This window comes from Mustela putorius, unplaced genomic scaffold, assembly GCF_011764305.1.
Source record: "Mustela putorius furo isolate JIRA1106 unplaced genomic scaffold, ASM1176430v1.1 tig00003834_pilon_pilon_pilon, whole genome shotgun sequence".
In the NCBI taxonomy this organism is placed as follows: domain Eukaryota; kingdom Metazoa; phylum Chordata; class Mammalia; order Carnivora; family Mustelidae; genus Mustela; species Mustela putorius.
This window is the reverse complement of record NW_025421987.1, coordinates 39030390-39044712: the sequence shown is the minus strand read 5'-3', so window position 1 is coordinate 39044712 and position 14323 is coordinate 39030390. Positions and strand designations below refer to the sequence as shown.

The 14323-nt window shown below is 37.1% G+C and overlaps 1 protein-coding gene across 5 annotated transcripts in view; it reads right to left on the bottom strand.

The window, feature by feature from the left end:
• The window catches only part of GRAMD1C (GRAM domain containing 1C), a 90934-nt gene that overhangs the window by 17661 nt on the left and 58950 nt on the right, over window positions 1-14323 (bottom strand). For 4 of the 5 annotated variants that reach the window (XM_004761415.3, XM_013060948.2, XM_013060947.2 and 1 more), the window contains 2 exons: window positions 10677-10839; window positions 3750-3887 (listed from right to left, as the gene is read on the bottom strand). In XM_004761415.3, the coding sequence (XP_004761472.1) occupies window positions 3750-3887; window positions 10677-10839 (301 nt within the window). The remainder of the gene's footprint in view (window positions 1-3749; window positions 3888-10676; window positions 10840-14323) is intronic. The other variant, XM_045088405.1, reaches the window with a different exon arrangement.

Sequence of the window (14323 nt, the reverse complement as noted above, 5' to 3'; positions counted from 1 at the left end):
ATATTTGTACATCACTGTTCACAGCAGCATTATTCACAATAACTAAAATGTAGAAGCAACTCAAAACTCCATCAATGTATGAATGGATAAGCAAAAGGTGCTATATATACACAATGTAATAGTAATCAACCTTTAAAAAAAGGAAATTCTAACACATGCTACAACGTAGATAAACCTTGAAGACATGCTAAGTGAAATAAGCCAGTCACAAAGGAAAAAATATTGTGTGATTCCACTTATAAGAGGTACCTAAAGCAGCCAAATTTAAAGACACAAAGTAGAATGGTAGTCATCAGCAGCTGGGAGAAGGAGGAACGGAGACTTATGGTTTAATAGGTAGAGCTGCAGTTTGGGAAGATGAAACAGTTCTGGAGATGGATGGTAGTGATGTTTGCATAATGTGAATGTATTTAATGCCACTGAATTGAACACTTAAAAATAGTTCAAATGGGGGATGCCTGGGTGGCTCAGTTGGTTGAGCAGCTGCCTTAGGCTCAGGTCATGATCCCAGCGTCCTGGGATCGAGTCCCACATCGGGCTCCTTGCTCCGCGGGGAGCCTGCTTCTCCCTCTGACTCTGCCTGCCACTCTGCCTGTGCTCGCTCTTGCTCTCTCTCTCTCTCTGACAAATAAATAAATAAAACCTTAAAAAAAATAGTTCAAATGGCATATTTTATGTTATGTACATTTTGCCACCAAAAAAAATTGGTGAATCTTGGGAATGGCTATATGGGTTTTATTATACTATTCTTGCAACATTTCTGAAGATTTATAATTTCCAAAATTAAAAAGCTGAATAGAAAGACTTAACACTGAGTTTTGAATTATAAAAGTAGTGTCACACAGCTGTAAACACAAATTTAAATACATACTTATTTAAAAGCTCCTTAATTAAAAAAAAATCCAATAGTACCATCTTAGTGCTAAATTAGATTAAATCCACGAACAACTGACTTTACACAAATCTTTTTGTTAAAAAAGAACTATTTCTTAATATTATTAAAGAGAAGTCTTTGTGGGGCACCGAGGTGGCTCAGATGGTTAAGTGTCTGCCTTTGGCTCAGACCAATCTCAGAGTCCTGGGATGGAGCCCCATATTGAGCAGGAAGCCCACTTCGCCTTCTCCCTCTGCTGTTCCCCTGCTTGTTCTCTCTCTCTCAAATCAATCAATAAATAATGTTTTTAAAATAATAAAAATAAAAAGAAGCCTTTGAACCCCACTCTCAAAACACTGAACTTTGATTACCAGATAACAAGTTAGGAAGAGAGCAGAATGGTGTGCAATCATAAATCATCTCCTTGGGAGCAAACCTTCTGACTAATTCTAGGTCTAAATAGCAACATTCCTATTACTGTTTATACTTGTAATTAGCCAGAAGCCTATGCTTCCAAAAGCCACTTATAACCTCTGATAGCAAACGTAGTGACCCATATTGAAGCTAGATATGCTATCAGACAACTAATACAGTTGTGAGTCAAAGAACAAACTTGAGGGGTGCCTGGCTGGCTCAGTCAGTTAAGCATCCTACTCTTGATTTTGGCTCAGGTCACGATCTCAGGGTCCTGGGATTAAGCACAGAGTTGGGGTCTGCGTTCAGTATGGAGTTTGCTTGAGATACTCTCTCCCTCCCCCTTTGTTTCTCCTTCTGCTCTCTCTCTCTCTCTCTCTCTCTCTCTCAAATAAATAAATAAGATCTATTTTTTTAAAAGGAAAGAAGAGAAAGAGAAAAAAAAAAAATTTCATTTCGTTCCAGTTAGTTCCTCATGGCACTTTGAGCCATTAAAATGGCAATGCAATTATCAACAGGCATCATCTTAGAATATTAAGAAAAATAACATATCCAACTCTTCTGAAATATCAAGTTCTCTAGACAGATAAGAATAGCAAGAAAATACAAAATAGATTCAGAAGAGATATATCAAATATAAGCTACTGAGGGAAGAAGAAAATTTGTATCCCCCAAATATTCTGCATTCTTAAAACTAAAAGAATGGGGGAAAAAATGATTTTTTTAAACATGAAATTCTTAATATAATCACAGGGCTCAAAAGCTATCAATGATATAATCTACAAATATAATTATATTTACATAGGAGTTGCACATAAAGCAATAATATTTAATGGTTTATAAAGTGGGGGCGCCTGGGTGGCTCAGTGGGCTAAGCCGCTGCCTTTGGCTCGGGTCATGATCTCAGGGTCCTGGGATCGAGTCCTGCATCGGGCTCTCTGCTCAGCAGGGAGCCTGCTTCCCTCTCTCTCTCTCTCTCTCTCTCTGCCTCTCCGACTACTTGTGATTTCTCTCTGTAAAATAAATCAATAAAATCTTTAAATAAATAAATAAATAAATAAATAAAATAAAAAGTGGCTTAATTATGAACTATATTTAAATTGACTGTAGAATAACTTTCTCTTTGACTATATCAAATGACTCAACTTATATGAATCTCTGCTGCTACTGTTTGCTATATAAAATTATAGCAAGCTAAACCATGTGCTCCCAAAGTTTATAAAATATTCTGGAATATTTAGGATAAAATCAGTTTCAAACGAACTATAAGCTTATTCGAGATGTTTACCAAAATAGAACTTTTAACACATAGAATCCTTTTTAATTTTTTTTAATTTATTTACTTTATTTGATAGACAAAGATTACAAGTAGGCAGAGAGGCAGGCAGAGAGAGAGAGGGAAGCAGTCTCCCTGATGAACTGAAAGCCTGATGCGGGACTCGATCCCAGGATGCTGGGATCATGACCTGGGCTGAACGCAGAGGTTTTAACCCACTGAGACACCCAGGTGCCCTAGAATCCTTTTTATAAGTATAAATAATTACTTAGCTAGAATCTTTTGTATTTTCATTGAGATATACCATAGTCACTGCAATCAAAGAGTATAGCTCCATGAATTTGCACAAAGAAAACACACCTGTGTACCATCACCCAGATCAAGATAGATTTTACCAACATCCCAGAAGTTCCCTCCCACTCTCTACCCACCCAACACTCCACACAGTAAATACTATGCTGATTCTGTGACCATAAATTAGTTTTACCTGTTTTGAACTTTATATTAAGAAACCATAGTATGTACTCTTTTGTGTCTGGCTTCTCTAGCTTAACATTAAATCTGTGAGATTTACGAATACTGTTAAAAGCAGCAGGAGTTTGCTTTTTTTCATTGCTATATAGTATTCTTTTTTGTAAACACACACAATTTGTTTACCCATTCTGGTAACTGGTGGATATTTGGGCTGTTTTGGTTTGGGACCATTATAAATATGCTGCCAAGAACACTATAGTAGAAGTCATTCAGAGCACACATATATCCATTTCTGAAGAACACATACTTACTGGTAGAATTGCAGAGTCAGAGAGAATTTTTATGTTCAGCTTACTGCCAAACCATTTTGCAAAGTGAGTATACAAGTTTATACCTTACTAGAATCCAACTGCTCCACAATGGAATCCTTTTAAATAAGGTTCAACCAACTGAACTGCTACATTAATAAATAAACGGAGTTTTAGTTTCAAAGAGTTTGATCTTAATTGTAGGTAGGATCTGACTAGTTGAACAGTTAGTCAATGCTTACATGTAAATTTAACCAAAATGCTTAAATACCAGTTTATATATCACCAAAATAAAATCAAAGCCTTATTGTCCCCCTGACAACATAGATCATTAATATAGGCTTAACTCTTAAAGGATAACAAAATTCTCCCATATTTATCATTAGATAAACACAAGACCAACCGATTATATTCCTAGAATTGGCAAATCTCTGCATAAAGCGTGAACTGGTGAAGAGCAATTCAAACATTCTTTCAGCACTGATATGAAAAACACGGTTGATATAAAGTCTTCCATGAAGATCTTTCTCAGGAATATTTTCTGGGGAAACAAACAAAAAAACCACAGGACTGAAGGGGAAGAAACCAAGGAATGGTAATTTCAAGATTTTGTTTTGTTTGTTTTGTTACAAAATGATTTTTAAATGTGATTACAATGATCAGCACATTCCAAAACACTATTAAAACTCTAAACTGACATTATATACAAAGGTACTGTATGTAAGTATACATAATATATATCTAATGAAACTATACATGATCAATGTTTCAGTCATCAAAACCCAAAAGATATAAAAATACCTAACTTAAATGATATCAAACTCCCATAATATATCACTCAAGAGTCAAAAGTAATAGGATTAATACTGGGACACACAGGAATGTATCTACCACAGCAATTAGCAGGTCTTATTTCTAAATGCTCATATATTCGGTATATATTAAGTCGTGAATGGCTCTAACACTTGTTGCACTCACTAACTTGGAAGGCTGAATAATATTTCCAGCCTGATTTAAAGCTGACTGCCCCAAGATAAGTATCATCATATTCACAACCTATTCTCAATACCATACATTAAAAGAACTAAGAAAAGTATTCTTCAAAGCTAAATAATGGAATATTACATTTTTCTGGGAGCCTGATAATGATAATGATGTTGAAAACTATTGGTGGCAATAAAGAAACAATATCTGTTTCTCCTCATGTTCCCTGGAAACAGTATATAAAATAGCCCTGCTTATAGGGTACTTACTGTAAGTCAAGCACTGTACTAAGCACCTTACAGTATCCATTCATCCTGGGAGATGGGTGGTATCATCATCTCACCATATAGATGAGGAAAACTGAGGAACAGATTGCCAGAGCTCCATAACTAGTGACTAACTGAAATGGAACTTGAATTCACTGCAGCTCCAGGGCACACAAACTTATCCTCTATTTTATACTGCCAGGAGTTTAATTTAGAAAGGAAGGGAAAAAGAAAATGAAACAAAAGGGAAGAAAGGGAAGGGAAGGGTAGGGAAGGGAAGGAAAAAGGAAAGGAAAGGGTAAAAAGAGAGAGAGAGAGAGAAGAAAAAAGCTAGGAATAAGAGCCTGGTAAAAAGGAAATAAAGTAAAGCAATCCAATATGAAATTTTAATGATTTCAGGACTGGGATTATTTATCTCAAAGATCATGCTCCATCAATACAGAATAAAAATTGTGACAAGAGCTCCTCATATTACAAGATATGCTCTAAAAATTAGCTGTGTAGAGCATCAGTCAATATTAAGCCCTTGGGAAGCAGTCTGGTCAAGTAAAGGCAGTAATCTAAGAATCAGAACAATTCTTCTTCCTTCATCCCAAGTATTGTTTTTTTTCTCCCTCATTAAATAATTTGTGTCTATTTTGCTACAGGTGCAAAGAACTTAGGGATATCAGGCAGATACGGATTTACCTTTTCCCTGCAACAATACTATGTATAGGCATAAGCTAGTCACGGCAATTTCAAATAATGACTCTTTTGATAGAGAAATAAATCACTGAAACGAGGTAAGGCACTAAGGTTTTGCAAGATAACTACCCAATTAGGCTTGAGAAATAGCTTTTTCTGAAATAGAATATATGCTCATTGTAAAAATAATTCATATATTCACAAAGAAAGCGAACTAGTACAGGTGCTTCTATTGATCCCGCTCGTTTCCCTCAGATCTTATCCTGATTTGTAATTACATCTTTATTGGCTTATTGACTTGTTTATTGCCTCTCTCCTGAAGAAGAGTCCAAGTTCCATGTGAGTAGGGACCATGTCAATTTTAAACAACTGTATATATCATGTACTAGGCATATAAGTATTAATTTTTTTTTAAGATTTTATTTATTTATTTGACAGAGAGAGAGATCACAAGTAGACAGAGAGAGAGAGGGAAGCAGGCTCCCTGCTGAGCAGAGAGCCCGATGCGGGGCTCGATCCCAGGACTCTGGGATCATTACCCGAGCCGAAGGCGGAGGCTTTAACCCACTGAGCCACCCAGATGCCCCTTAAATTACTATTTTTAATAAATACTGAGGATGCTAAAAAAAAAAAAAAGTACCTTCGAATCAATTTTTATTTATAGGACTATCATTTTACAACCATGTTTGTTAGCTTTTTATCTTGAATGATTTTTGATTTACAATTAATGACACTAGGTATTATTCCCACCCTTTCCCAGTAATGTCCTTTTTCTGTACAAGTATCCAATCCAAAATGTCACTTTGCATTTAATTGTTTATCTCTCTTGTCTTCTCCAATTGTTATAGTCCCTCATGCTTTCCTTGTTTTTTAATGGCCTTACACACTTGAGGAACCCTGGTCATGTATTTTGTAGACTGTCCCTCAGTTTGGGTTTGTCTGTTTTTTCATGATTAGACTGGGGTTGTGGATTTGGGGAAGAATGCCCACAGAGGTGAAGTGCCCTTCTTAGCAAATTCAGGGGATCCAGGCTATCAGTGTGATTTATGATAACGGTACCCATGATCACTTGGTTAAGGTGCCGTGTGGGAGGTTCTTCCATGGTAAAGTTACCATGCTCACCTTTCCATGTTCTGTTTGCTACAAATGAGTCACTAAGTTCAACCCACCCTCAAGAGAACTAAGTTCCACCTCCTAGAAAGGGGAGTATCTATGTATATTATTTAAAACTCTGTAAGGAAGACTTGTGCTTTCTCCCCCATTTACATATTTATTCGATCATTTATAACAGTATGGGCTCATGAGTAGTTATTTTATACTTTAGGTTATAATCCAGTGCTATCATTATTTATTTTTAGGAGCTCTTTCAGGTTGACTCCTATGCCCTTTTGATACTTTTCTTTTTTTTTTTTAGCATTTCTTTATTTCTGGCCCCAGAGAAAACTCCAGCCTCATTTTGTGTATTCCCCACCTCAGCCCTAGAAGCATTCATTTCTCTAAGGAGTTCTCAAACTGCAATTTTTCAAAAGTAAGTTTCTTGTTCTATTTATGAAGGAAAGAAAATTACACTCATATAGTCATTTTAACATATTTTCAATATTTCACTTAAACTCCATTATTAGATAAATTGTTCTGTATTATGACTGACAAAATAGAATTCATGGTACTACTCTAGAAATTAATAATACCTTTGTATGTAAATTAATTCAAAGAAATAAGGACATGAAATAAACTATTTCCACCTGGGATTATTTATTTATGACATACACAGTACTTTAAAGCCTCCTGTCCAAGTAATATCACCAATAATATTGCTGTAACGTATGAAGCTAGGAAGCAGTGTATCAAATAGGGAAAGGAACACCACTCAACCTGGTGGTAGGTTACTATTTCCAATAAAGAAGAAATATTTCTTCTTTAAACCTATCAGTTTGAAAGTGGCCAGTGGGAATGATGGGAAGAGTGAGACAGACAAATAAATATGAGAAGGATACGGGCATAAAGGAAAAAAACATATGTTGATGATGTTTAAAGGGTTCACGAAAAATGTACAAGATAAATATGCAAGAACAGCAGATGATTTGGAGTTTGAGTAACTAAGGACACACAATTTGTTATATCCTCTAACTTCTAAAAACTGGTGACCGGCTGTCTTCTAGACTCAAATTGAAGGCTTTCTTTGCATCTGAAAACCCAAGTTCAATTTGAGAGTGTTGCTCAAAAACCTGACTCAGGTAACTATGTCAGGGTTACCTGGTTTAGTCTCATGGCGGCTTCCCTGATGTGCTAGACTATTTTCATGGCTTTTTCTCAGCTTTCTCCAGAGGTCTACTTGTCCTCACCTTTAGTTATCAATAAGCATCACGTGATATTTGATTCCTGCTTTTCTTTGCTTGACTTTCCAGTTCATCCTATTCTGTCAGCTATAGGTCATGGATTCTAATTTTGCTATTCTAATGTAGCTTCCATTCTCAACATATGTGATTTTGGTTAGGGAATCCTGTCCCACGTTCTAATCCTAGCTATATACAATTAAACTTAACTGTCACGACACAGCCCAAGTGTCTCACGCCATCAGCCAGCTTGTCAGCTTCCACTCAAGGCTCTACCTCCTGGGGCAAAGGTTTTACAGACTATCCATGACATGAGAGAGCAGGGCAGGTGAAGAAGTAAATCCTAACAGCAACAAAAATATTATCATGACCGAAAATATGGCCATAATTTCCTTATAATGGTAGATATGGATACACTGTGTCAACTCATCTTCACCTACCAGGAAACCCCTAGTACCTTCTCATAGGCTCTGAACCTCTACCCAAAACTGGAAATGTAGTTAATAAGCTGAAGAAAAGGGCGCCTGGGTGGCTCAGTGGATTAAGCCGCTGCCTTCGGCTCAGGTCATGATCTCAGGGTCCTGGGATCGAGTCCCGCATCGGGCTCTCTGCTCAGCAGGGAGCCTGCTTCCCTCTCTCTCTCTCTGGCTGCCTCTCTGTCTACTTGTGATTTCTCTCTGTCAAATAAATAAATCTTTAAAAAAAAAAAAATAAGCTGAAGAAAGATTATCAGCAACAACATTCCAGATAAAGACAGTTCTACCTCTTATTCTGTGAAATATTACATGTCAAATTTTTAAGTTTGTCTATGGTTTAACAGATTAAAACACAATGCTTAGCATTTTGTTCAGGAGGTGGCAGCCCAGAACATATTTCCAGAAGGACAGAAATATCCCCAAAAAGGCACCATTCGATCTTGGTGGGTTCTAAGCTGCCTACCATAGAGTAAGAACATTTAAAAAAGAAGCCAGTCAAAGCAGATTCTAGGCTAAGTTTCCTGATATGGGCTTCAATTAAACTCCACATCAAAGGGACTGAACTAGTTGTTTCCGGTCCCTCTGTGAGATATTCCATGATGCTCTGCTGTGCAGATTCCGCTCAGGGATACATGAGCCTAGAGGGAGTCTCTACTTCAAAATGGTCCAGTGCCCCCCTCCCAAAGATTACAATCTATCGGTGGCAGAAAAGAGGAAAAAGGGAAATCCTCTCATTTTGTCAGGCAGAATGCTCACAAGGGTAGATCAAAATACTATCATTTTAAATAAAATGATGTTGGGTTTAAAATAATCTGCCATCTACCCTTTAAATCCACAGACAAATTTCCTGGGATGGTTTACTTCTTTGGACCTTTCTTATTTTCCTCAGATCACGGATTTCAAGTGTCTTCATAACCTCACAACTTCCAGAAAATTTTTTTTAAAAAATTCATTATAATATGTACTTAAATATGTCTGATAAGCCTGAGATTTTGGAATCTGCTTAGTGAAAACAATACAAGTACTTGATGTATTATGTAATGATAATCTAATAAGAAAGAAGCCATCCCATGCACCTTAAAGAAAACCTCCACAAAAGAAGGCCCAATGTTACATGTAAGGTCTTACTGCTGTAAAACCAGTCTTTACAGGGATGCCAGTAAGGGATGAAATGGGATCGGGGCTCACATGCAATACAGCAGCTACACTACTGCTCATCTTAATTTCTAGATAGGAATGCATCTTATATGAGATTTAGTATTATCCTTTATGAAGCTTATCATTAATGTTAATTTGATAGGATCAATAAGCAAACTTCTTTTTAAGGACCATTCTTATGAAAGAGCAGGTAAGAGAGGAGGAAAATAAATCCCTGTTTTGGCGTCACTTACCTATCTGGCCACTGGGTGCCAGAGTAGATCTTCCTAAAGTCAGAGGTTCAGCCAAGCAGATTACTAATTCACAGGGCTGCATACCAAAGCATGAATGGTAAGGACACTAAGAGAGTCTTGTCATTCATGGAGCTGAATCTTTTTTTTAAAAAACCTCTCAACTATCTTTTCAAAAGAACTCAACAACCGTCTTCTTAATGCATTCTGTGATGTTTAGAAACTACTGAATTTTTATTTATGTATTTAAAAGCAATAGATTTAGTTTTCATTAAAGATCCTTGATACAGTGTTCCCAAACCAAAGTTGATTCCGATTTCGTTTTCATAGATTTGGTCTTGGTTTGCTTTTAGATTTGGATTTGATTTTAGATTTGACTTGGATTCAGTTTTGCTCTTCATGGATTTGGTTTTCACTATAATAAAAGCTTCAGGGGTTCCCACACCAAGTCTCATCTGTGCTGTAGCTGGACTAGCAAATGCAATCATATCCCATAGATCCAAACCACTACAATGTCCCCATTGTTAATATCCTGAGCATTGCTGGTCAGAAAATGGACAGAGCAAAATCCACTGGCATTGTTCTCTTTCCTGAAATTGGAAAGTAGTCACTCTTCTGTATCTTTCCCCATGTCTCCCCACTTCACGGACTTCAGATGTGTCAACAATTTAACAGTTTAAAAACAAACAAACAAAAAAAAGGTTCCTTAAAATGCACACTTAATAAGTATGATAAGCCCCAGCTATTAACTTAGAGAAGGCAGAGAGACCATGATTTCTTATGAAGTTTCTTTTAAACAATTCTCTACTTTTGTATCTCTCTCTTTTTTTCCTTCCTTTTTTCTTTTTTGTCAGTAATGAAAGTAAAGTCCAATTATGGTGTCTAGAACACAATGCAGGTTTTTACTTAGATTTGCTTTTCCGTTGCTACTGTGTCATCTTCATTGACTCAAGGCCTAAAATTCTAAAAGTTACATGTGATGGAGATCTCTAAATTCCAACCTTCTGAAAAGTGGAGATAGGTTAGACCTAGCAACTTCTTTCCCCTATTTTCTATTAACTTCCACCTTTCCTTTGGTTCTTTATAGAGTGAGAATGTGTCTAATACAACTAAATCCTCATTCTGTACTCACCCAATACAAATATAAACACTAAAAGACACAACTGAAATTTTATTAAAATTTGTAAGAAATTCTCTACCTTCATCAACAGAATCTGAGGTGCTGCTTTTATCCAGAGAAAGATATTCATTTTTATTCAAGTCCAGTGATTTTGATGGTACTCTGCTTAATCTCTTTTCTGAAGTTAGTAAAGGACTCTTTTTCCACTGTTTCTCATTTTGGGGTTCCTCTTTCTCTAGCCCCTAAAAGGCAAATAATCCAATTTAAAAAACAGATCATTGGCTTAGATTTTTAAGGAGGAATCTTTAAAAACAAAAATGCTTTGAAATGCAGCTCTTTGGAAAATATGTTATTTTTACATCACACTTCCAATATAGTCCATAAAATATTGATAACTAGTAATATATTATCTTATAATATACTTACATAGTAATGAACAATAAATTTATGAATAGTATCATATAAAAAGAACTCACAGTTAACATCATGTGAATCACTTAAGCAGAAGGGAAAAGGTAGCAGAGGACAAAAATAATGGAAGAGCAGGTTCTTTGGGGTAGGTAAGGGAGAGGAATCAAATCCAATTAGAGTTCCCAGACAATACCTGCCCCATCATCTCAAGGAAGAGAACTCCCCCATTCTCAAGACCTGTAACTACAGAGAAAAGGGAAAGAAAATAGAAAGATAAAAGTCACATAAGAGTACAGTAGAGGAGACTGAATTAATAGGAAACATTAATTTCATAGCAAACTTGAAAGAACACAGTTGGCTTTGCTGTTAAGGGATTAAGGAATTGGGCATTAAAAGATATTCCATATTGATACTATCTGTACTTTCTGGGGTGGTTTAATCAAGACACATCATTTCTATAATAAATTTAATATTAGGCATTAAAGTCTGAATGCTATTGCTATGTTATTATTCAAGTAGGACTATATTATAATTGGGTTTAATAAAACAGTATAAAAATACAAACTATACAGCAAAGTACCTTCTTGCATTATCTGTGTGTAAACAGATGAAAGAGAACATTATTTCTAACCTGCCCCATGAGATCTTTGAGCAGCACTAGGCTCCAAGGAGGAAACAGGTTTCTATCAGCCACTCAGAGAGCAGAATAACAACTGGGACCCAAGATACAATTAATGAAAGGATTATACTACCCTAGTCAAAGGACTGACTCTCTAAGCACAGATTACTGCCAAAATTAAGTCTTGATTTATTTGGGAGTTCCACACTACAAAGCAACATGCTTACTAGCTGACCCAGAACCTCTTCAGCAGATGCTAAACACAGTAACCTTCCATACATATTTCTCCTGTTGTTTGTAATTGAGATATGGCTCCTATTATAAAGAATATAAACAGATAATTTCAGGAAAAGTAAGCCACTATTTTTGAGTGGTTGGTAGCTACACAATTTTTATTTCTTTGTATTCTTTTTTGTATTTCCTGGATTTTCCAAAGAATATTAATTTTATAACTTAAGGAAGCTATATTTCATCTTAAAATGTTTTAAAAATACTATTTTCAGGGCACCTGGGTGGCTCAGTCGGTTAAAGCCTCTGCCTACGGCTCGGGTCATGATCTCAGGGTCCTGGGATCGAGCCCCGCATCAGGCTCTCTGCTTAGCAGGGAGCCTGCTTCGCCCTCTCTCTCTCTGCCTGCCTCTCTGACTACTTGTGATCTCTCTCTCTGTCAAATAAATAAATAAAATATTTTTAAAAATAAATAAATAAAATTATAATTTTCACTTTTTGTATTTCCAACTTTCTAGGAAATAAAAATGACATGAAGTAAGTGACATATGATATTTTCTGACCTCTGAGAATTTCATTATACTGTTCTTGAATGAAAAAAAAAAGGAGTTGGGGGTGCCTGGGTGGCTAAGTCCTTAAAGCATCTGCCTTGGGCTCAGGTCCTGGGATCAAGCCCTGCATCAGACCCCCTACTCAGCAGGAAGTCTGCTTCCCTCTCTCCCACTCCCCCTCCTTGTGTTCCTCTCACTGTGTCTCTCTTTGTCAAATAAATAAATAAAATCTTTTAAAAAGGGACGCCTGGGTGGCTCAGTGGGTTAAAGCCTCTGCCTTCGGCTCAGGTCATGATCTCAGGGTCCTGGATCAAGCCCCGCTACAGGCTCTCTGCTCAGCGGGGAGCCTGCTTCTTCCTCTCTCTCTGCCTGCCTCTCTGCCTACTTGTGATCTCCATCTGTCAAATAAATAAAATCTTAAAAAAAAAAAACCCTTTTAAAAAAAGGAGTGAACTTCCATGTTACTTGTATTCTATAACCTGAAGACATCTATAGGAAACATCAATGAACGTATGGTCAATCTTAAAATATTAACACCTTCCTCTATATTCCACTCTCTTTCCTTAAAGGAAATATGACATCCTTCAGGGACAAAACTAGAAGCAAGACCCAAAGGATTAACTATTCTAAGAGCCAGGTACAGAAGACAATATCAAGGCAGTAGGTAGTAAGAAAGACTCAAGATTACTAGTTTTGAGAATCCAGTCCTCAAAGTCAGGCTTTTGTAAAAGGATCAGGAGATTGCAAGAAATGTCCTATCCTGTTACCTCTCTAAAATTGAGTGGTTTGGCTTTCTCCACGAGAACATATAAAGAGATTAGCACCCAGAATCACTTCCCATATATCGGTAGTAAGTTCCTAAGGGTCTCTAGATGAATAGTTTTGCAAGAAATCCACAATACAAATTCAGACTGGGATAGATGCATGTCAGTTGCCTGAAACAAGCTTATAACTTGATGGACTTTACATATTCTGTTTCAATGTTTTCCCGACACTTATTCACAGATGCTGGTTGGCTCCAAGTGAGAAGATAGAAAAAGGCCCTCACTGGCTACATGCAGATTCACCTTGAAATAACAGCTTATGGTTATTGAATACTTAATGTGTATTAGGGATAGTTCAAAGCACTTTCACATATATTAATTCATTTAATCCTTATTAAAAAAAAAAACCCGGGGCGCCTGGGTGGCTCAGTGGATTAAAGCCTCTGCCTTCAGCTCAGGTCGTGATCCCAGGGTCCTGGGATCGAGCCCCGCATCGGGCTCTCTGCTCAGCGGGGAGCCTGCTTCCTCCTCTCTCTCTGCCTGCCTCTCTGCCTACTTGTGATCTGTCTGTCAAATAAATAAATAAAATCTTATAAAAAAACAAAAAACAAAAAACAAAAACCCTATGGGGTATTACTGTCTTCATCTTATAACTGAGAAAACAAAAGCATAGAAATGTGAAGTAATTAAGTTGACTTCTTTAACGGCATTCAGGTAGCAAGTGGCAGAGGCAGGATTTGAAAGCAACTCTCTGCTTTAAACCAAGAAATTCTGGTGCAGCCCAGATTTGCATCCACAATCAGCAGAACGAAATCCTTACCATAGGAGCCCTCTCAGCACTCAGAATGTGGTCTCCAAATACCATCCTTCATGAAGAACTGTGGCCCATTAGGAAAATGGCTGATACTGAGTCTGGGACAGTAAGTGTACAAAGTGTGCCTAGGTTACATTATTGTGATAGAAAGAAAGGAAGCCATCAAAGATTACTGATCATTTCAAAAAAACAAAGCAAGGGCACCTGTGTGGCTCAGTGGGTTAAGCTTCTGCCTTCAGCTCAGGTCATGATCTCAGGGTTCTGGAATGGAGCCCCACATTGGGTTCTCTGCTCAGCGGGGAGCCTGCTCCCCCCACTCCCTCTCTCTGCCTGCCTCTC